The 22655-nt window shown below is 37.1% G+C and overlaps 1 protein-coding gene across 1 annotated transcript; it reads right to left on the bottom strand.

Annotated features, from left to right (window-relative positions):
* Positions 1-305: 305 nt before the first annotated feature.
* LOC136260840 (folliculin-like) lies at positions 306-21379 on the bottom strand. Its single transcript, XM_066054720.1, has 16 exons — positions 21245-21379; positions 18123-18338; positions 17332-17465; positions 16150-16272; positions 15670-15735; positions 15425-15461; positions 14250-14331; positions 13279-13451; positions 12555-12699; positions 10903-10949; positions 10734-10847; positions 1532-1693; positions 887-974; positions 735-837; positions 576-644; positions 306-466 (listed from the first exon to the last, which is right to left on the bottom strand). The coding sequence occupies exons 1-16, from the start codon at positions 21311-21313 to the stop codon at positions 346-348; spliced, it is 1749 nt and encodes a 582-aa protein (XP_065910792.1). The 5' UTR covers positions 21314-21379; the 3' UTR covers positions 306-345.
* Positions 21380-22655: the final 1276 nt, after the last annotated feature.

The raw sequence follows: 22655 nt of genomic DNA, 5'->3' as shown, positions 1-22655 counted from the left end.
TCTCATAGTCACAGTTTAATTAAACTAGCAAACCATAGGACTCAGTGAATATTTAGATAACGTTTCAGATAAACTTCAAGGCTACTCACTTTCAAAGAAGAGCCCCTGGATTTCTTGGTGATTTAAACAGTGCAAAATCAGTTTAGTACATCTAAACAAGGACTCTTTTTAAAACAAAGCACGTTTTCTTGAAGCTTAGAGGTTCACAATGCACATCTTCCTTTGAGACACACCAGTCAAAAACTCGCTAAAGGAAAAAGTAAAATGGTCGTTGACCTAAAGCTTACGTAAATAAGTAACTTATTAAATAATCATATTGAAATTGTATAAATTTTGTAATACAATTTAATTATTGACAAACTGTAACAAATGAGAACGATAGTCTTTACTAATAGCAGACAACCAGAATTGAAGAATATCAATGTCAACTAGTTCACATTGTAAAACTTGAAGCAGTGATGTCAACCTGAAGGACAGAAAGGGAATTATTACCTGTGTTTAGCCAGGAGCTTAAAGGTGCTTATAAGCTCCTGATTTTGCTTAGTTAACACAAATCATCAACACGAATAACGTACTTCTCTTTTCTCTTTGATTTGATGTCAAGTTTTCCCGTCTTTGAGACAGCGTACAGAACTTTGGCTTTACTACATAGAATATTAGTTTGTCATTTATGTAAGGGATTGTTCCATACAGTATGTCATTTATAAAGGTGAGTAATTACAGAGGTGTCTTACTTTAACCACTCTCTTTTTAGTGTATCCAGAGACTGAAGAGCTAAGTTGTCAGAAAATGAATTGTTCTGGAGGATGTTTATCAGTCGGTACAAAATAGTTGGACCTGCAATAACAATCGATAACTTATTGAACACATTAAATAATTTTACAACTTTCTTGTGAAGTACCACTCTGTCTTTTAGATGACATCATAAATGTGTAATGTTTCAATGGATCATCCAACTCCTGGTCGGCTGGTAACTGTACAAGAAGCATATAGCCAGTATGTTGTCACATGTAAACTGCTATTTTGATTAGGTACAATTAAAGAACATACAATGTGACAGACTGTATGCAATTGTAAAATAGGTACCTAATTAGCCTTACTTCTTACTAAATTGGTGTTGACCTAATACTTCACTGCAATTATATACAACTGCTATTTACTCTTCTAGTGGGGTCATATAACAATATTTATAAATATTTTATTGTTGATGTTCATGGAACCAATATATGACTTAACGATATAAATTTATGCAAGTAAAGTTTTTGTTGTGTGCCAAAGCTAGTAATGAAGGAAAAGGTAAATGCAGGTAGAGTTTCAGCAGTAATATAATATAACATTGTAAAAGGTGTCCAATGAAACTGTAGAGTTACGTTATAGTAAGAATTATCATTGTTGACTGTCGTGATTATTTTGTGAGGAATTTGGCAACACACACTGACACACATACCAGTCATGTGCCTACAGTTTGATGGACATATTTTATTTACTAGCTACTGATCACAATTTAATTCCTTAATGAACACACACACACATTTTTTGGGGCCACAACATCCATAATGACATGATGTTGGGAGTTGATGATATCATCAGTGATTCTGACGTCCACCTGTAGTCCCAGGAAGTTGCACTTGAATGACTCCTGATATGAACTGCTGTAGCCAACAATCTTACTACAACCCTCGGGTAGGAGATCCTGATAGGAAGAAGTCATTTAAAATAAAATTATATGTAGTTCAGAATAATAAAGAGTACGACTACTATGAACTTGATAAAGACAAAGAGTTTTAATTGAAATTTTTAGTGTGGTTTGCTTGTTAGAAATATTCATTGAGATATACTACTTAGTCTACTACCAATCGAATGTGTTACTTATACATGATTAACACATGTAGTTTGACTAACACAAAATAGGTAATACTTAAGCTTCAAATATAATAACAATACCATACCATCCACTATAGAGTGGAAGAGTTGGAGAATAGTGCTAACCGCATCATCAAAGAGGATATTGATAATAAAACAGTGGGTGGCCTATATAATACTATGTAGCTAGCATTTATAACAAAACTTTTAGCAGTTAAAATGTGAAATAGTTTGTCAACACTGCCAGATTTTTACTGAATTTATCAATTGTCTTACTGTGATTCAAGTTTTCTTCTTGAATATTAAACAATGAATGCTAACTTGACAATGAAAAATGTAACATGCTCATACTCCTGAATCATGCTAAAACTGATAAATTGCAAGTATGCACTAGTATTACAATACCACCATAGTGATGCTGCATTGAATGGCCTCAGTATTGCTGCTGTGTTGGGATTGGGGAACCCACAATGTCTCTCAAAAACCGATGTATGACACAATCTGGTAAGATTTTTATCTATAACTACTGCCATCTCTATAGGTACATCCCTTTTTCTAAATTCAGTAAAATTACATGTTGTATAACAAACAAACAGTACAACAAAGACACAACATGATCACAAGATGACTACAAGGGTGTGTATATACCCCTATGAAGTATAGTCATACAAACAACATCAATCACTACACACAGTATCACCATAAAACGTTTCACATATATCACTAAATTTCCCCAGACCACATGACATGACCATGTAGACATGCAGCCTACACCATACAACTTCCTCCAGATTTTTACTCTTTAATACCTAATAACTACCATACTGAAAAAAAATCATTTTATCTATGTAGGCAATATGAAGGGCATGGAAATCCCCATAAAATTAACTTTGTACCTTTCAAAAACATCTTTGTAGCTCACATTATAGCCAGTATGCATTCGCCTGAGCCTCCACCAAATACAGTAATATCAAAGAGATGAACATGCGTTCACTCCCAATGGTTTTGTACTGGAACAAGCATGTTTTCATGTTGTAAACATATTAGCATGCATGAATGGTCTATACTAAATGTATGTTAAAACCTCATAACTCACTTGTTTTTGCTGGTATCAAAGCACTTTTTTGACTATTAGTTCAGGAGTTAAAAGGCTTCACAGTACTACTAAATGTTTGGGCAGCTGGCTTACATAACAAGAGTTATTAACAAGAAATGAGGGCTCAGGTGAACATGAACCAACTATAATCTGGTTTAAGGTTGATTGTTTTAGACATTAGTACGAGAGACAACAAGATATCTAGAAAGAACATGCATGTAAGGAAAAACATTTTTTATTAGAACAGTGCAGCTCCTATTCCATGACACATGGTATTGTCATTACTATACTGTATCTTACTGTAAACCATATTAAAGCTGGGAAAGGTCTAAAAAAGGAAAATGATACAGTCTTAAATTGTAGAAAAAGGTGTACTGCAACTAATGAAACAAAATACAATTTTAATTGCTGTCATGTGCATGTGGGTGAAAAAAGTGAGATAATTTTTGGTTGCAACTAGCCCACTTACCACATTTCAGTAAGCAACAAAACAAGCAGGTACAATAACCACTTCCTGGGGCATGATATATTGGATTACACAACTCCCACAGTATGGTGGGCAGGAACAATGAATATACAATGGACATTTGTACATGCGTCTGCACAAGCAGGACTGTGACATTCCATGACAGTATAAAACAACAAGTCCACTGTATTTTACAATGATTCTTTAGCCATAGCAAATTTGAATCTTTTATCAGTCTTTTAAAGTGATATATGTGACCGGATCTGCGAAAACCCGATACAATCGTGCAAGCCTAAATTTACAGCATAAAGCATTGATTACAATACCTGCATATTATCTAAAAACATGTCATAAATTTTTTGAATGTTTTGTTCTTAGTGAAGAAAGGGGCTAACAGTAAAATCTGGATATCATTTTATTCGAGGAGCTAGAAATCTTTGTTTCATTGCAGTAGATGCAAGGATGAGGAACACGTTTGTATATGTCACGTCAAAACGATAATACGCGATCGATCTTTCTTCACTAATTTCACCTTTGTATGTAGTGACGAAAGGTGATGCAAGGGAAAACTTACTATTCCCCTACTCATGGCAAACACAATGGTGCAAGTGTGTCATTCTGCTCGCAAGTTACAACTGTTTTAGTAAGCTCCTGTAATTTATTTTCACTATACTTGCTGTATAAATTGATTTTTCATAGGGCTGTAACTCCCAAGTCATTGCCGTATCAGGCTGAAACTTTGAGAGCATACATTTGGCTAAGTAGATTAAAATTATAAATATTTAATAAACAGGAATCCGAAAAATGTGTGATTGTGTCAGGTTTTCGCAGATCCGGTCACATATGAGGTAGAATTCTCTTTTGATGACTTGTAGATAAACATGGACAACTTGTCTAATGCTTCCAAATATGAGTGACCATTTAAGGAAAGGCCCCATTAATCTGATGGTTAGCCAATTGTCTTTTCCCACATCATGTATACTATGCATATGTTTAGTAACAAAATTATGTTTAGTAAAAATAAGGAGACATTACCCAGCATGGGGAATTTCAAAATAACGTAGGACAATGGCATCATCTGTAATGACATCATAATCAGAAAATTCTCTGTAACTTTTAAGTATGGAAACACTAATACTTTTGTTTTCTTTCCATAACTAGTCACACCCAGCACAACCATAGCTCTTTAATTATTGTTAGCACTTTATTATATCTTATTTCAGAAAATTCTTCAGCTCTTTCACTTTGTAAGTCACTCTCAGTCTGTTGTCATACAACTACTACTCCACAGTGGAAGGAGTACTCAAAAGTGATGCATGTCGCCTTTCTGTGGCTTCCAATAGCCAAGGAGACTATTTCTTATCAGCTCAGCAAAATGCGTATATAACATTGCAGTACTAGCAGAATAGTAGTAAGAGGGAGCAGTGATTCTGAAGATAAACAGGTGGTGATACTGAGATAACTAGTTTAGCTGGACACAATGACATACTGTATGAACAGAAATTTTGGCGTGGAATTAAAATTGGCGAATTGGCGGATGCTCACAAAATCGCCAAATTAAAATTTCGCCATTATTGTTTCTAATATTTTAACCGATTGAACAGGTGAAAGATCAAGCAAGAAGCAAGGTGGTATATCTAGATCGCTGTACTAATGGAGGTCAGCCAGCAGTTATTCAAACAATTCTACTATTGTCTGTATAAATATCACAGATTAAGGAGGTCCTATACTATTTTGCTGAACAAAGATACCACTCGAGGAAGATACACCTTGAGAAACACGTAGCGGAGCCGGATTGTAACCGGATTGTAACTGGCTATTTGGCATGGAGAATGTTCCCAATCACTTTGTTTCCTTTTGCTACACTGTCATGGATTCTTTGTCTCACATGAAACTCTCTCCAGTATGCGGGCCAATGAAGTAAATGTACACACATCTTTGTACATGAGAAGCCAGCTATACAATTTGCTACCATGCGGGCTCGCACATGGGACTCCACGTTGTATTTCGTCAAATTAAACTCTCGTCAAATACAAATTATTAAGCAAACGCCAAATATTCTGCTCGCTAAAATTTCTGCTTATACAGTATTCTATACTTGTAGCTGAGGACAGTTTTTTGTCTAGAACATTTTGATGAGACAGGTGAAGTGAGATTTTATGGAGTCTTCAGGACAGAGGCTATACTTAGCAACAATATGTCTGATGGAACACTCACTATGTTGAAGGATTTGTGAATCGGCTCTACCAATGATTCTTGGAGCAAATTTAGAAATGTGTTTATTTAACAGATATATACTAAATATGCTGTGGCGTGCTTTTAACGAAAAGTATAATAATAATAATAATAATGTAATTTTGAAATATAAGGATAGTGAAGGGGTCAACAGTACCAAGAATGAAAACAATATATTTTGCAGGACAGTCAGTACAAGTAATAGTTATAACACACTCATGAGATTTGTATCTGCCACTCCACTGCTGCCCTCAGGCAGAGCATTTACAAATCAGATAAAAACCGAATGGGTTTGTTAATGATGGGATGTGCACAGATCAAAGACACCCATTGATAACACAGAAGGAGACAGAATACTAAGGCTCTGGCTAAGGCTATTTAGATGTTGAAAACTGTATCCAAGGAATGGTGCTACTGTCTTGGTGGTTAACTAATACATTAGTGACCAGTTTCGCATCAACCACTGCATGGTGTATTGTGCTTACCCTCAGTCCAACCATTGTACTGCTTCCCACTCACAGCAAATAAGTGTTTCAGATATTCGTTGCTGAGTAATCTAATAGATACTAAAGTATTAGCTAATTCATTGTTGACTTTCTGTGGTGGCATGATGAATGGTTTCTTTGATATCTTTGAACTAACTAGTGGCCAGACTGTGTGGCCTAAAGGTGGTCTTTAGCTATGTTACAACTATTTGTATACTGGTATACAAGGGATTGTAACACTGGCAGCGCAGCCTTTGCTCCACCCATGCACCATGTTACAATAGCTATTGTACAGCCCATCACAAGTAACGTATGATCCTAACAATCCTGTGACCGGTATGTATGTGGTGGAGCATACTCCCTCAGTGTATGGCACAGTCCAAAGCAGTTTTCACAACAGCAATCTGATATGCATAAAGCTTTCCAAACACTCGCATTTGTGCATGTGTCATGAATAACATAAGCAATCTATTATCTAGTATCGAACACAAATTAATTTAAATAATGCATGGATTTGGAAATTTACAGAGTTATTCAGCAGTTGTTAATTAGCAGGTTGTAGCAAGGAATCAGCCCCAGTGGGTATATTAATTACGTCTAGAGGAGTCTACTGGCATAAAGTTTTGGTAATTTTATAATGAAAAATTGGTGATGGCAAGCTGACAAAGAAAGACGAGAAGAAACAGGAGAAAATTCTGTAGAAATGGCACTACATGACAAGCAAACATTCATTCTTCACCGCCTGTGAAGAAAAGAAAGCAGTACACACCAGAACAATGCAGCGAGGCATGGAAATGGCAGCCTCTGGTTGGATGTCCATTCATGAAGCAGTGGAGCATAACAATGTTCCTTCCATAATAGGATTAGCAATCATATCATTCATAATTGAACCCACGACCACTCAGATACTTGAATCTGGTAGAGAAGATTTTGGCAACAATTTTAAAGCACTCTTTTGATGTAGTCTAGAAAGGAAGTAGTTTGCTTGTGATAAGAATGTATTAAGGGGAACCAAAATCAGCCAGGAATGGTGAAGTATAGAAAGGCAGGAAGATGTATCTTTGAGGAGAGGATCGAGACAATACAGCTCACAGTAAGATGGATGCAGTTAACACAGAAACCATGCAGCATTATTTCAATTGCTATCATTGAAATAAATGGATTGATGAATGCACCACACCAGATTCATAATGTTGATGAAAGTGGCGTGCCACTAGATCCGAAAGCACTGAATGTGGTGGCTAAGACAGGGTATGGGTGAAGTCAACAGGAAGAAGTGACAGTGGTAGTCTGTGGTAACACCACTAGTCAAGTAATTCCACCAATGACTATTTTTGATGCATAGAGGCTGTGCCATGCATAGACGAGAGGTGAAGTCTCAGTGACAAGTTATGGACTGCGTGATAAGGGCTGGATTAGTACTGAATTGTTCCACAGCTGGCTGACCAAACATTTTTGAAACATGCTGTTGCAGCATGCCCACTTCTTCTCTTGCAGGATGGGCATTGCACACACTATTAGTATAGGCTGCTACCTGTTTCTCAGCAATCAGTTGGGCTATCCACTTCTGACTCACTGAACACAATAGTGGGTGTAGATATGCCAGCGATGCAAAGTTCTACCTCTGATATTGATGACAACTCACTATTGGCTGCTTATTTTGAAGATGTGCCTATGTTGGAGCCACTATGTGAGTTCAGTTAACCTGAGTTGCTTGACTGTACTTTGCAGGTGTGCGTGACAATTGTGATGATGAGGAACTTTTTAGGAGATATAGGGTAAAAGTTTCAACCTTTTCACTGATCCAGACTATATCCAGTGGGTGAAGGCTAGTCACCCTGAGTCAAGTTTGCTTGATGATCAAGCAGCTGTAGCCCATACCGGTAAAGGGACCTGTGATATGACACGTGCATCAGACCAGAAGCAAGACATGTTGCTCAACAATGACTCACATACTATGTATATTTATGCATGATGCCAATAGGGTAAAAGGAAACTAGAAGCAAACAACTAGTTCTGGTAATACTACCCGTGATACTCAGCCAACACTTATCAGTAGCAGTTCTACAGTTTCTCCACTGTCACAGTATCTTGTGCATGCTACCACCAATGAGCAAACTAACATAGCGAAAAGTATTTTCCCAAGCCTAGTAAAACTTAATTAGCTGAATTACAGAAAAAGGAGGAGGATAAAGGGAAAGCAGAAGGAAAAGAAGAAATGTGAAGGAGAAGAGGAAAGTATGCAAAAGTTGAGGCAACAAGAAAGTAAGTACATGAGAAGAAAGCACTAAGAAAACACTAAGAAAGCTGGTGGTTCTAAGTGTGACTTGTAATCATAGCAAAACAATGGCCACCAGCAATTGATGATGAAGCATCTGCTTCAAAACGAAACCCTGCATCAGCTCAACCAAAGGAAGAAGAAAATGAGAACCAGGACTCGGGAACATAGTTTTCAACTGTAGCAGACAGTTCAACAGTTGATGATAGCAGATTAGCAAACGATAGTAAAGGCATTGACCCTAACACTTGGCTGGAGTCTGGATACCTTGCCCATGAGGAAGATGGTTGCATGAAGATTGTACGAAGGATGTGTGGTGGACAAACACCACAAGGAACATTACTATTCAATTTGTATTGACATTTTATGTGTGCATGCAGTAGTATTTGTAAATACTAGTACATAGCTAACTCATGTGTGTGCGTTTGCATCACAATGATATTTGAGTCATGATAATTCTGCAATCATAGTTTTAACATGAAGACTATAGAGATTGTGCTCTGATCAGCATAGTAGTAAAGGGGAGTGTTGTTGGATAATTGGTCTATGAGAAATGCATGCATGTTCAATAATTGGTAGCATTGTTCGATAATTGGTAATTTGCATCTTTCAAAAAACCATTTGAAAGTAAATGGAATTGAATCAAGTTTTGCTGAGTCACTCCTCGAGGGTAGCGCTAACTCTTAGATGCTAATAGGACATTCCTGGTGGATTTACAGACTAAAGTAAGTGGCAAACCTGCATAGTTTTGTGCTGGAACTACTTCAACATACTTTGCCAAACACTACATATATTAGAGTATATATATAATTTACTTGTTCTGACTCGAGACTTCACAGCACCACTATATGCTTTGGGCAGGTAGCCTGAGGAACAGGGCTCCAATGACCACAAATAGTCTAGTATTGTGGGTGTATGTGACTGATGCACAAATGTACACAGTAAACCAAAAACAAAAAAGTAATGAAAGTCATCATAAAGTTGATAAATGGGTACATTGTTGGAAGCATTTCAACTACTATATACAATGTTAACAGTATCCTTGTAACGTGACACCAATCTTGTTGCTGTCAACAGAGGAAAATGAGCAGAAGCCAAACACATACACAGAGAATGTTACTGTACAACTGCATGAGACTATCTTAAGATGTGTTCTTATTACACAACAGGCTAACTTGCATGTGGCTGGCTTTAACATGTGAACAAGAAGAGTAAGGAATGACCGAAGCCACATGTGAAATGGGAAAAAGGTAAATGGTGTCATGTGGGAAATGCCTGATTACTTGTACATGATTAACTTGTGCATCTTCTTAGTGAGACATAATTCCTATGTTACCATTTGTGGATATCATAATGTTTACAACAGCACTGTAGGGCATGATAAGCTGTAAAATCCCTTACATTAATTGAACATGGAACTCTATAATTGATATACTGTTAAGTTGCTCATATGATTCTCAACCTCATCTGCAGAGATGCCTATACCAAGTAGCTGCCTGGCCAAGAAGAAATTGAGTCTGACAGCTGCCTTAAATATGTATGTAGTGACAGTATACATGGCACACTTGGCTCTACACCAAGGTGAGTTTGAAATCCTCACTATTTCCATGCACATACAGGCATCATAGTAGTAACTGTATTTTCAACTTAAAATAACTCCTACCACAAAAAAGCAAATGGTTGGCCTATTTCCTTGATGATGTACAATCTGTAAGAACAGAGAAGGGAGCCAAGATACAGGTTAAGGAACTGAAGAATACAATGAAGTGAAGACTACACACATACATGTTGTACACTATAATAGACTGGCTTCCTTCACTAAACATGATTGGTTGCATTATACAAAAGCGCTTTTCCTCATGTTCTATGTGTTTCTCAAGAATTTGATTATAGTGAGCTGAAGAACTTTTAACAGAAACATTTCATGTGATTATCAGTCAGCAAATTCTGAAGAATTTGTATTCTGAGATATCGTGACAGACATTGTCAAGGGGGAAATTTACATGACTTTTGCAATTGACGTTCTATATGGATTGCTTATATTGTGTTCATCGTTCTATCATCATCATTGCTGTGACTTTTTGTTGAAGTATAACATGTAATGATATTGTTTCTCAAGTATTCACAGAACATCCACAATACATTCTGTGTGTGCGCGCGCGCGCGCGCGGTGTGTGTGTGTGTGTGTGTGTGTGTGTGTGTGTGTGTGTGTGTGTGTGTGTGTGTGTGTGTGTGTGTGTGTGTGTGTGTGTGTGTGTGTGTGTGTGTGTGTGTGTCACTGACTCAGTCCACAAGCTGCCAAAATATTACCTTCAAGACCATCAGTAGCGATGTCACTGTCACCATGTCCTCACCCCTGACGATCACCTGATCACCACATATCACGTGATTGGCCAGATCAGTGAAGTGTCCCCTTGGTAACACCTGGTCCCAATTAATAATAGCTACACACAGAAACACACATTACCACTTCTCTTACCGAAAATAAGTGTCTTAAAGATCTGAAGAAGTGCTTATCCTTAAGATCTGAAAAAAAGAAGAAGATAATGTGATCTTAGCACCATGTATACCATGTACATCAGAGCTAATAAATAATTTGTACAGAGAAAGTACAGTAAGCTCTTAAAAGAAACAAACAAACAAACTTTAACTACACTCATAATTATGATACCATGGAACAGTAGCTCATAGGAAAGACTGAATCACTACAAAGATGTGTCAACAATAATTTGACTCACAGTGAAGCCTGCAGTAATCAGGTCACCTGAATAAACCAGTCAAATTAAATAATTCCCAAATGTATCTTAGAGGGACTTTCTACCTGCTTGTTAAGGAAAGAAAACTTCATTTTATGCATGAGTGGATTAGATATGTACCCCACCTAACAACACATTGTGAGAAGGGAGGCCATATGTGTGCACGCTGTTCATGTGTAATTGGGAAACAGTTCCTAAATGTAAATAGTCACACTAATGTGAGAAAGTCTTCCTAATTTGGGAGCATTACACTAATCTAGTGAAACTACAAGGTGACTAGTTCTTGCTATACACCAGGTCAATACAATGGTTTGTCATGACATCACTAGTGCTATAGTCTTGCAATACTAGTAGCACAAACCCTAGTACCACACAACTCACTCATGTTGACAGCACTTGGTACTAGGTTGAGTCGTGTATTCATACTTTATCACATGGTACACATCATGTGTTGTAGTTACAAGCTAACAAGAGTGACAAAAGAAGACAATAAGCAGTAGCTACTTCAGATACTACACGATTTATCAACTTGGTACAAAATAGCTTGTTTTGTATTTTTGTGATAAGCTTTGATGTGGCGACAGGTAATTATCAGGGTTTACTCTTACGAAAATGGTCACTGCGCTTAAATTACTGAGTCTGTCTATAGTACAGTTCAAATTATATATGGAATTGCTGGTATCAACTATGTCACTCATGCTGCTTTCTGCATATCTTTACTACACGTATAAGCTGTACAAAAACATTACCAGCGTTGCAATCTTGGAGGGTCAGCAGTCTCTTTTCCATAAGGTCAGTCTTGCAATGGGAACACTTGTTGGGCTGTCATATGTCACGTTTGTTCTTCATAGTATATTCAACCTTTCACCAGAGCTCTATGCTCTACATGGTTTAAGTGTTTTTCTTGCACAACATTGTGTCATAGTGGCCATTTTCTTATGCTCAAAGAAAATATGTCGCTTGTATAGAGAATATCTTTGTGCTAACTGAACTGCAAGCCTGAACACCTGAACTATACACGTAGTATCATGTACCACTATAGAGTGTACAATAGTAATTAGATAGTAACATCTCATGTACATTATTATTAATTCACGTTTTTACTGTAGCTATGTGCGAAAAAACTTTGAAGAATAGGTTGTTGGGTAGCCAAACCAGCGAACAGAAATAGTACGACGTGACTAACTATACAATATTCACTCAAATGTTTGACAATTCTTCCTAACCACAAGGTCAACTAAATCCTTGGACTTGGAGTATATATGAATGAATTTATCAAACCTATATGTTCTTGCAAAAATCTTATTCTGACATTTAGTCACAATTTCCACCTGCCAAACTTTCTTATTATACAGTACACATACTAGACACTTACCGATGGTACTGAAGAAGCTAATAAACTCGGGTACAGTCAGTACTCTCTCAAGAGGAGGTAAAGAAGACACAGAGGACTCCAGTGGTGATAGGTCATCATTATTGTCATCAACTTCATTGTGTGTGTCCGCTACATGCTGTCCAGGCTGTTACCATAATGTATAAATAATACATAACAACTAAATAAGTGCATACACATCTATACATACAAGGGAACTGAAGGCATTTAAGAAATGCAATATAAGCGCCATTAACAACTGCTACTTACTCCTGATACAACAATTAAGTACTATACATATACAGATTTAAGCTATTTTATGGATAAATAGCATAAAGGATGTTTGCGGTAAGATCCTCAAGGACCACTTATTCTACATTATGTGCAACTGTAGAATGCTCTATTATTGAAAAGCACTGAGTATGAATTCTGAAAAGCACATTTACAGCACTGCTCAAATATGTCATCTCGCAAAAGTGCAAGCAATTAAAAATCTTGCTAATTAAAGGGCGTGGCACCCATTTCGCTCACGAGCATCATCCCAATGAAATGCGATGAATACTTGCAAGCTAAATGGGTGACACACCCTTTAATTAGTAAGCTTTTTAATCACTTGCACTCTTGTGAGACAATGTTGCATTTGAGTGGTACTGTAACTTAACAAAAAAATCAAAACAATAAAAAAATTCAGTTACTACAAAATTTATAATGTACAACACTAGCTAACCTGTGGTGGTCCTTCCACCATGCTCTCCCTGAGGCGACTGCCACCACATTTGAGGATATAGACAAAGTGACGATGAAGCGTGCAGAATATGTTTGGGTCTGCTGTCAAGTCCATGAGTGACCTACCAGCTGAGCGCTGCTTGGCAGCACCAACCTTAATTCTGCGATAGTGATCTGAAAATATGCACAAGGGAGATTACATTGGAATCTCTTAACAAACTCTCCAAATTAACACAACAGACAACATATAATGAGGAAAAAGATTTTGGTCCCAATAGGTGTGCATATGTCACCTCTGAAAGTAAAACCTCTTTACTAGTGATGTGTGATATTAGGATTTTGGTATGATATCGATGTGATAATTGGTAAAATACTGAAATTTCGATACTTTATTTTTCTCCTTTTGATTAATTGCATTGGGCAAATGTTTATAATTAGCAGCTATGGTTTATAGAATTTGTGATGAAGCTAATAACAAGCCTTGGGAACTGGTAGACACTTTTTGTATGGCTAAACTGTACAGAACTGAGCTTCATTTCTACCGTGATTGCACAATCACACACCAAAAGTTGTAAATTACCAAAATATTACTCAATATATTGAAAATTGTGGCAAAATATTGACTATACGATAAATATTGATATCAGTTATAAAAATATCGAAATTTGATACGATATCGGTATTGAAAAAAATATTGCAATATTGATAATTTTTTGGTACATTACACATCACTACTCTTTACTGTAACAAAAAAAAATTCTAAACATGGTACAGCTCATTTGTTTTGGCTCATATCAAGATGATGTTTAAGGAACCTCACGACTTTGATAAATGTTATGGCAGGAGGCCTGTGCTATGGAAGTTACAGTATTAGGATAAAATGATGGCCAAACAAACTATACGTATTTACTACAACAGATATAATACATACAAGATCAATAGCAACAACAAACTACATGCATTGTTACACACTTGGAGGAGCAGGAAGTAACTGCTTGCTGGGGATGTTATGATCTGCTTGATTATCAATCTCTCGATGATACACTTCCTCAGCCTACACAAAGTGTATACAGTGTAATATCTCAATAATAATTATAGCTATTTCATGTTGGGAAATCAATCAATTTAACCCTTAAACGCGCATAAGCCTATATATAGGCAAATACGCATGGCTGTAAACAAAGTGCTATAACTTTTGAAGCATACCTCCTATGGCTAAGCAATTTACTCCACTCTACTCGTAATGTAATAAGCGATACAATGATACCTAGGGCTTTCCCCTTTGTGCTAAAGCACGATGCCAGAACTCGAGTGTAGTCAACTTTTCATTAAATAAATATGCAAAACCTTTCCATACCTTTACAAAATGATCCATAACTTGATGGCGGTTGCTCCAATCGACTTCCAATAAGGTTTGTTCACTTCAGCATTAAATTTTCATTAAGCCATACAAAGCTTACGTGATTAAACCCACAATTGAAGTTAAACACATGGCGAGAAACTTGGTTGATGGATAACACCGATCACCGTTGTTCTTTAAGTAAAGTCTCCACTGTTACAGTGTTTATTTAACCTTCCCCAAGTAGCCCAATGAATAGAATTTTGATCAATGTATAGTTTTAGGCTAAAGGAGTTGAGCTACCCTATCTAATTTTGCCATGAATAAATGTGTAAACACACATTCCAAAAAGTTTCATGCATGTTTAAGGCTTAAAGGTATTTAATATTCTAGTTTTTTATTACTTCATTACTTCAGTTTATTTATCACTATTTAGAGCCCATTAAATGTACATGATTGTAAAAAACCAACAAATATTATTCAGTAACCTTAATAATTCCATTACACCATATTGATCAATAATTCCATTATTCCAAATGTATAGGTAACCAGGGTAAAAATGAGCGATCCAAGAAATAAAAACCACTGAAATTCGTCAATCCACAAAAATTACGTACCCTCAAAATTCGTATGTATGCGGTATACAATCTGTGTAATCCAATTACTTTAAATGACCATACTAGAAAAAATCACTGAAAGTAACTAACAGTACACCATAAAAATCATGAGAGGATTTAAATCTTGTGAAACAAAATATTCTAATAGAACACACACAAAGTCTACAGTGTATGAACCAGTACTATATTACCTTGACTTGTAACTCTGCTATGACAGCTTTAAAGTGACTGCAGTAAGAGAAATAAAGTGATATACCACACCACACACATGCTGCACACACTACACACAAAGACATGTGTGCACACTCGCACACACCCACTACACTCGCACACACCAACTACACACACACACACACACACACATACACACACACACACACACACACACACACACACACACACACACACACACACACACACACACACACACACTAACCTGACTAAAAATCCCCATGAGTTAGCCAGAAAGACTCGATCCAACATAACAATTATGATACTGTACCTACAGCACACAAGGAAACAGCACACCAAACAGCAAACCAATGGTATCTCTTTACAACAGAGCAGCACTTATACTGCACAGACAGATAAATGAAGCACACAAGTCACTTATACTATACAGAGTTTTTGTTCAAAAATACTCTAATAGAGCGCACACATATGAAACTACTAGATCTGTACACAAAATACTCTAATAGAACAGTCACTTTTAGCACAGGTATATTTACTGCAATACATTGTTTTACTACTAAATATCATGACAATCACAGGATAAATTTATGCACATAAAGTGAAACACATTTCTCAAGTACCATGCATTGCTAGGATATAATTAGGACTGGCTACTAACCGACCTCTGAAAGACGAAAACATTTAATAACATTGCTACAAAAAATGAGCCAATATAATCACTCACCACCGCTGAAATCCTCTCCCTTTGGAATCCTTGAGGAAGAAAGTGTGAGAGAGCACATGGCAGCCTTGATCTTCACCATATATCATTGGTCCTTCCCGGCCGGGACACACCTCACAACTCAAACTGTAGGAAATAAATCATCAATATTGTTGTTATATTGAAAGGCACAAGCAGCAGCTACAAGTATAAGAACAAATCTAGTAGTGAAACGCAGACAAAAGGAGTAAGGGAGATCAACTACACACCTCAATAGCTATACACTTCTTATTGTTTTGATCCCAACCACAATAGTGTTAAAACTTGCTAACTTTTAATTACAGTTGTTTGTTTAACTGTTAATACTAATGTATAACCTGTTTAAGAGCCTCTAAAATCAATTTTTGCTACACATGCATAGTGTCATGTATGTAGCACTTTACAGTCTCATAGTTATAAAGCGCAAAACACTGTGGCCCATGTGCACTTGTCATAACTCTTGTTAGCACACCATAAGTGTAGCTAAAATTATTCACAGTACTGGTTTTTTTTTTTTTTTTAAATTGTTAATTTAAAAATGAAGTAGGGATCTATGCAATAAAAAGTAGTGAAACAAGAGATGAATGATGGTATTAGCTCAGTGGGAAAGTCCCTACTTTGGCACATTAGCTATTGTTCAATGCCAAAGTAGGGACTTCCCACTGAGCTATGCTGAAACGCCAACATTCATCTCCTGTTTCACTACTTTTATTGCATAGATCCCTACTTCATTTTTAAATTAACAATTTTTAAAATACTAGTTTGTTTAGTTTTTTGTTGTGGCACAGCTAGCTACAATGTAACTTGTATTAGTCCACTTATATTTTCCACATCTGTAGGTATGGGGAAGGCAGATACCATCACTTATAAACATCTTGCCCATTTGCTCAGTGAGAAGTGGAGTTCCCCATATTCTGTGGTTATGGGCAGGCTTCGCTGTAGTTTGGGGTTCTCCTTACTGCACCCTTCAGTAATGTGTATCAGGGGATCGCGTTCTAGATCCAAGCATCCCTGTATGCCTCCAGCTGTTGACCTTGCTGTTGCTGAGGACATGCACCTCATAACAAGACCTTACGTTAACAGACTGATAGTACCATTGATGCCACATTGTTTGGTCCAATACATTAATGAGATTATAAGGCTCTACAAGTATGTTACAGAACTTACCTCCTATAACAAGCCTGCTTCACTACACTGTAGAGATGATGTTCCTTAGGGTACTGACTACTGATGTAGTGTATCTCTGCCTTGGAGTCTACTGTGATGAACCCTGGCTTACCCTTGGGCAGGAAACAACATGCCTGTAGGCAAATAATGAAAAATATTTAAGTCTAAATTTAATGATCTTGTTGTATATTGACGAAATTAGTGCAAACAAAATTAAATAGCCATTTTATTAATTGTTGATGAAATAATAAAATATTAACCACACATTTTGCAGGTTTAGGACTAATGTATGGTTGGTTAATGTATGTGTACTAAATTTAGTGTACCACTAAATTAAGTCAGCTTACAGTGTAACATCAAGTTTTACAAAAAAGGTGAGAAATTAATTTGACTGCTTTATTAGAGTGTTTAACAATAATATTATGAAGGCTCCTATATATCAGCCAGTGTATGAGAATTATTTCTTCATAATATTAGCTCAAGGGAAATAGATGGAGCAGTTGACATATATTACATAAACATATTGTAAAGACATCACATTATCACAGTGACATCACATTATCACAGTACCCCAAATCCTTTTGTCTTTACCATATACATATGAGCCTTGAGGCCGGGATACAGCACTGAATATTACTGTGGCAGTATTTTCAACGATCACTAAACATCACCAAGGATCCTACAGTGACAGCAAACTTCTAAGAATTTTGCAGATAGTAAAGTCCTATTTACAACCTATTAAAAAGGCTGAAGGTCCCAAAAGCGATACTCCTTTTAATGAAGTTCCTTACCTCACAAGTGCTGGGCTGGTCATTAGATGCTTGTCTGGAGCCAGTGGGCAGGGATAGGGTCAAGGAGTTGGTGGTGGTTGTGCTGGTTACTGATGCGACGTCTTCACTGAGTTCACTCTGGGATCTGCGCTGTCGTGGCAGTGGCTGAACATTATCCTCGACAGTCACTGGAGCAGAGTCATGAAGCAGTTGAGCATCGTAAGAGGAGTGGAACGCCTAAGGGGTAAATCACCAAGTTGTATTGACAATGCCAACTAATAACGAGTAAAAGAAAAATTTGGAATTTTTAATTAGATTAGGGACAGTGTATAATGCTGCAATAAAAAGTACTGAAACAAGCTGGATTGGAGTAGTACGTAATGTCCAAATACTGTAAAACAATAAGAAGTGAATATCCCTACTGTGCTACACTCAATGCACAGTAGGGATATTCACTTCTTATTGTTTTACAGTATTTGGATATTACGTACTACTCTGATCCAGCTTGTTTTCAGTACTTTTTATTGCAGCATTATACACTGTCCCTAATCTAATTTAAAATTCCAAATTTTTTCTTATACTTGTTTGTGAAGTTTTTTTGCAAGCTCATGACCACTAAATATCTGCCGAGTTACTCACAGCACTATCATACTAGATTATGACTCATACAATAACAACTGATCAGTGGGCGTGGTTCTACATAAGCCTGCAGACAATAATGGACGTGGATTCGTGCATACCTACAGACTGATAAATGGGCGTGGCTACCATATGTCTACAGACTGTAATTTACGTAAGTGGGCATGGCTCACGAAAGAAGCAGTGCTACGCTATGACATGTAGTAACACGTCCACATTTAATTTAGCACGTGGGCCAAATAATCTGTAAAGCAGGACCTGGATGTCCCAACTCGGTTTAACATTGTCACTAAATAAACTATATTTATTGACTTACACATTGCTATATAGTTAGCCGTGAGTTGCTCTCTCTGATCGATATCAACAGCGAGTCACATACGCGTGTGTTTTTGGTGCAACCGGCGACCACGTGTATTCGAATAGTTTGATGCAATATACACTGGTATGGAAGCCGTACTGTAGTCTATTAACACTCAGCGGTAGAACCTTGACTGATGGCCATGATAAAAGGTAAGACAATAGTGCAAGCATTATATGCTTATCAATATACCAAAGATTTTTTCTTAAGTGAACTAGAAACGTTTCTGCGAAAAAATTAGGGCTGTAGCCACTTTTCCACTACACTTGACTGAAGGCGTCAGGAAGGTAGGCAGTAGAAAATTCTGTTGAATAATTTTTTTTTCTAAATTCTGTAGCAACTTGACGCAAACGTTTCGGGTCGATCTGAAGACACTTTTGGGCTTGGTTTTACCCAACCAATACTGTCATGTCATTGTGAGGAAGAATCGTGACAGGTTTTTGGGTTATATCATACCACAGATCACCCCCACACCTTCGATGTCCCTAATATGCAGTACTATCGTACTGTATGATATTAGAGCCTCTTTTAAAGGACTCTTTGAATGAAGGACACAATTTAAAAAACCTTATATATTGCTCCCAACAGGTCTGACTCCTTCATCTCTGAAAGAGGAAACCTCAGTTAGGCCAAAATTTCTGGGTCCTGAAGTGTCCGCTTTAGAGAGGTTCCATCCTATATGTGAACAATACTAGAGTGCATAAGCTTTGCTCATAAGTTTAGCCAATAAGCTCCATGGGTGATTTTTCTATTTCAAAAGTTGTTTGGACTTATGTAAATGTATTTTTGAAGGTGACTTGCAAGATTAGTAGTAGCATGCAGTTTACATGCCAGTCAAAGAGTCAACTTTTCTCTTGGGTAAGGCTGGCCTGAAAATGAATGGCCTAATAAAAGTGGCTGGAATACCGTATAGAAGGAAACTGTGGGAGGGGGAAACTTTGGCAAATTTGGCGATTTGCTACAAATTCGACAAAGTTTAATCTGCCAATTGCTCTCTATATCATCGGTATAACTAAATGTTGGACTTGAGTTCGGCCAAGTTTATCTTGCCTAATGCAATTTAGCTTGCTTTTCGCCAAAGTTTCCCTCTATACGGTATCTCCAAAAATTTGTCATTTTCACCAAATATCCACAAAATTTTTTTATCCTGAAGAAAGCACATCGATTCCTTATGCACATGCAATATCAAAAATGTTTTTTTTTTACAAAAGATCAAAAACCTTGAAATTTTTCATTCACCAAAAGAGTTTCTAGCTAATGAGAGTGTTCGATGTAACTTTCAATATATGGCCAGATCTCTGGGTGTACCAGTTGAGCTGCCTGGCCAGTACCAAATATCTGATAGACTATTCCTACTGTATACCACTACACTAAATATCAAATTTTTAGGACTTGGGTATTTTGTCTTGAATATACACCATACCCTACTTTTAGATATACTGAAAATTAGTGCTGTCAGAATATTATATCTAGGTCACGGTATGTCTAATCTAATCTGTATGATCAGAAATTGTAGAACACAGTAACAAGGCTCTGTACACTATTTACTATGTATTTCTCTTATTGAATAAAACTAATGGAATAATTTGTAGCAGCCCTACTGTTACACTATTCACCAGTGAGGAGAAGATAGTCATGTGACTTCAAACATGACGTGTGACATCAGTAGTCCTTCTGTGTGTGTGTGTGTGTGTGTGTGTGTGTGTGTGTGTGTGTGTGTGGTGTGTGTGTGTGTGGTGTGTGTGTGTGTGGTGTGTGTGTGTGTGTGGTGTGTGTGTGTGCGCGCGTGCGTATGGTGTGTCTGCAGTGTGTGTACCCAACCTTTCAAGACAGAAAAACCTGCCCCGGTAGTTGTGGTTCATTAACTTTCAGGCATTACTTACACCTTACACATGTGCAGTTCTGCCAGTATTACTTACTTCCATCCCTCGGTACTAGTTACACCAGATCAAGTGTGTACCCCGTCACTGTTTTCCCTACACGCTACAGGAATGCTTAGGGGCAAGTATTGAAATACCCATAGTAGTGGTTAACCACACAGACGACATGGTCAGCACAGAACCCTTCTAGCTATCGCCAGAACTTACAAACTTTACAATTTCATGTCACGTGACAGTTAACTATACTTACTGATACAGCCACTCACCTGAGTACAAAATATAATACATGGCCCGTGAGAGTCGCAAAAGTGACAAAGCGCCAAAATCGCGTTCATTGTTACACGCCCGCTCAACAGTAGACTTCACAGCTAAACTAGAAACCACAATCAAATCAGTTACGTATTTCATAAATATTTAAATAATAAATTCTGCTTGTTGATTTTTTTTGTAATGATTAAGGCTAATGTAGCTATTATTATCAATTTACCAAAACAGGAAGGCATACAATAGGCAAAGCCTGTACAAGGTGTCAGCCTACAAGGAGAAACATACAGTTACTATACTAACAAAGACAAAAAAGTACAGACCAGCATAAGGCAATGCACAGTACTGCGTTGTTCTAAACATTGAGACCAATCATCAGTTGCTTTAGTTAAAAGTGTCACTGTAGATTGTTTATTTCTGAAGCCAGATTGAGAAGGGTTAAGCAGATGGTGGGCGCTCTAAGGCAGAAACTAAGTGCTGATGCAAAATGTGCTCAAACACTTTTTAGCTAACTGCAGGAATCTGGAAAAGTGTAAATCCAGCTTTCACATTTTACAACTCAATGACCAATTTAGGCCACAAACCATATAATAGTTTCTCATCCTCCTGCAATCAAAATAGCAGTGCGGGAGGGAGGATTTTTATATTTTACTTACTAGATAGCTGAATTAGCTAGCTAAAATGACAGTTTTCTTAGGCTGCTCTAGCAAGGTATCGACTTTTAAAAGGTGCTGGATGGCTACACTGAACTTGCCATTGTGACCAGTGGTGCAAAATATCCTTGATGAGGTAAGAAAAACCATGGCAGCGATGTGGGTGGAGATGAGAAATAATTAAGTTTATGTGGCCTGCTTAAATAGGACATTTCAAGCAATACCACAAAATCGTCTTGACTCAGTAGCTTTACCACACTGAAATTCTGTGTATCTATTATTAACATGTGCACGATCATGCACTTGTGACATCAATTGATTTAGTCCCTAAACCTGGGAAGGGTTCAGAATCATTCTCAAATTTCCATACTTCTACATTTGTATTCGGCTTTCTTCTTTAACACCTGTTTATTCAAAGGTGGAAATGATTCCTTATGGATTTATGTATCTATGTATGTTGAATTGTATGTATGTTAATGTATGCTAGCTAATGTGTGTATGTAATTATATTGTAAAGGGCACTGCTGAACAGCAGTAGTTTTCCACTGACCAATGCAGTCTTCCCTTAAAAAAATAATCTACTATTGGAGTAGTTTGGCTGCTCTTTCAGAATGATATAATTTCCACTGCTCTATTCGAGTATATAACTGCATGCTAGTATATGCAGTGGCCAGCATACACTGAAGGAACTTGTGCTTATGTGGTGGTAATACTTGTTCTGAGGAAAAATGCAAGTGTTTTATTAGCTGTACTATACTAG

This window comes from Dysidea avara, chromosome 7 (assembly GCF_963678975.1).
Source record: "Dysidea avara chromosome 7, odDysAvar1.4, whole genome shotgun sequence".
NCBI lineage: Eukaryota > Metazoa > Porifera > Demospongiae > Dictyoceratida > Dysideidae > Dysidea > Dysidea avara.
Note: the sequence above shows the minus strand (reverse complement) of the source record. Positions and strands in the feature narration are given on the sequence as shown.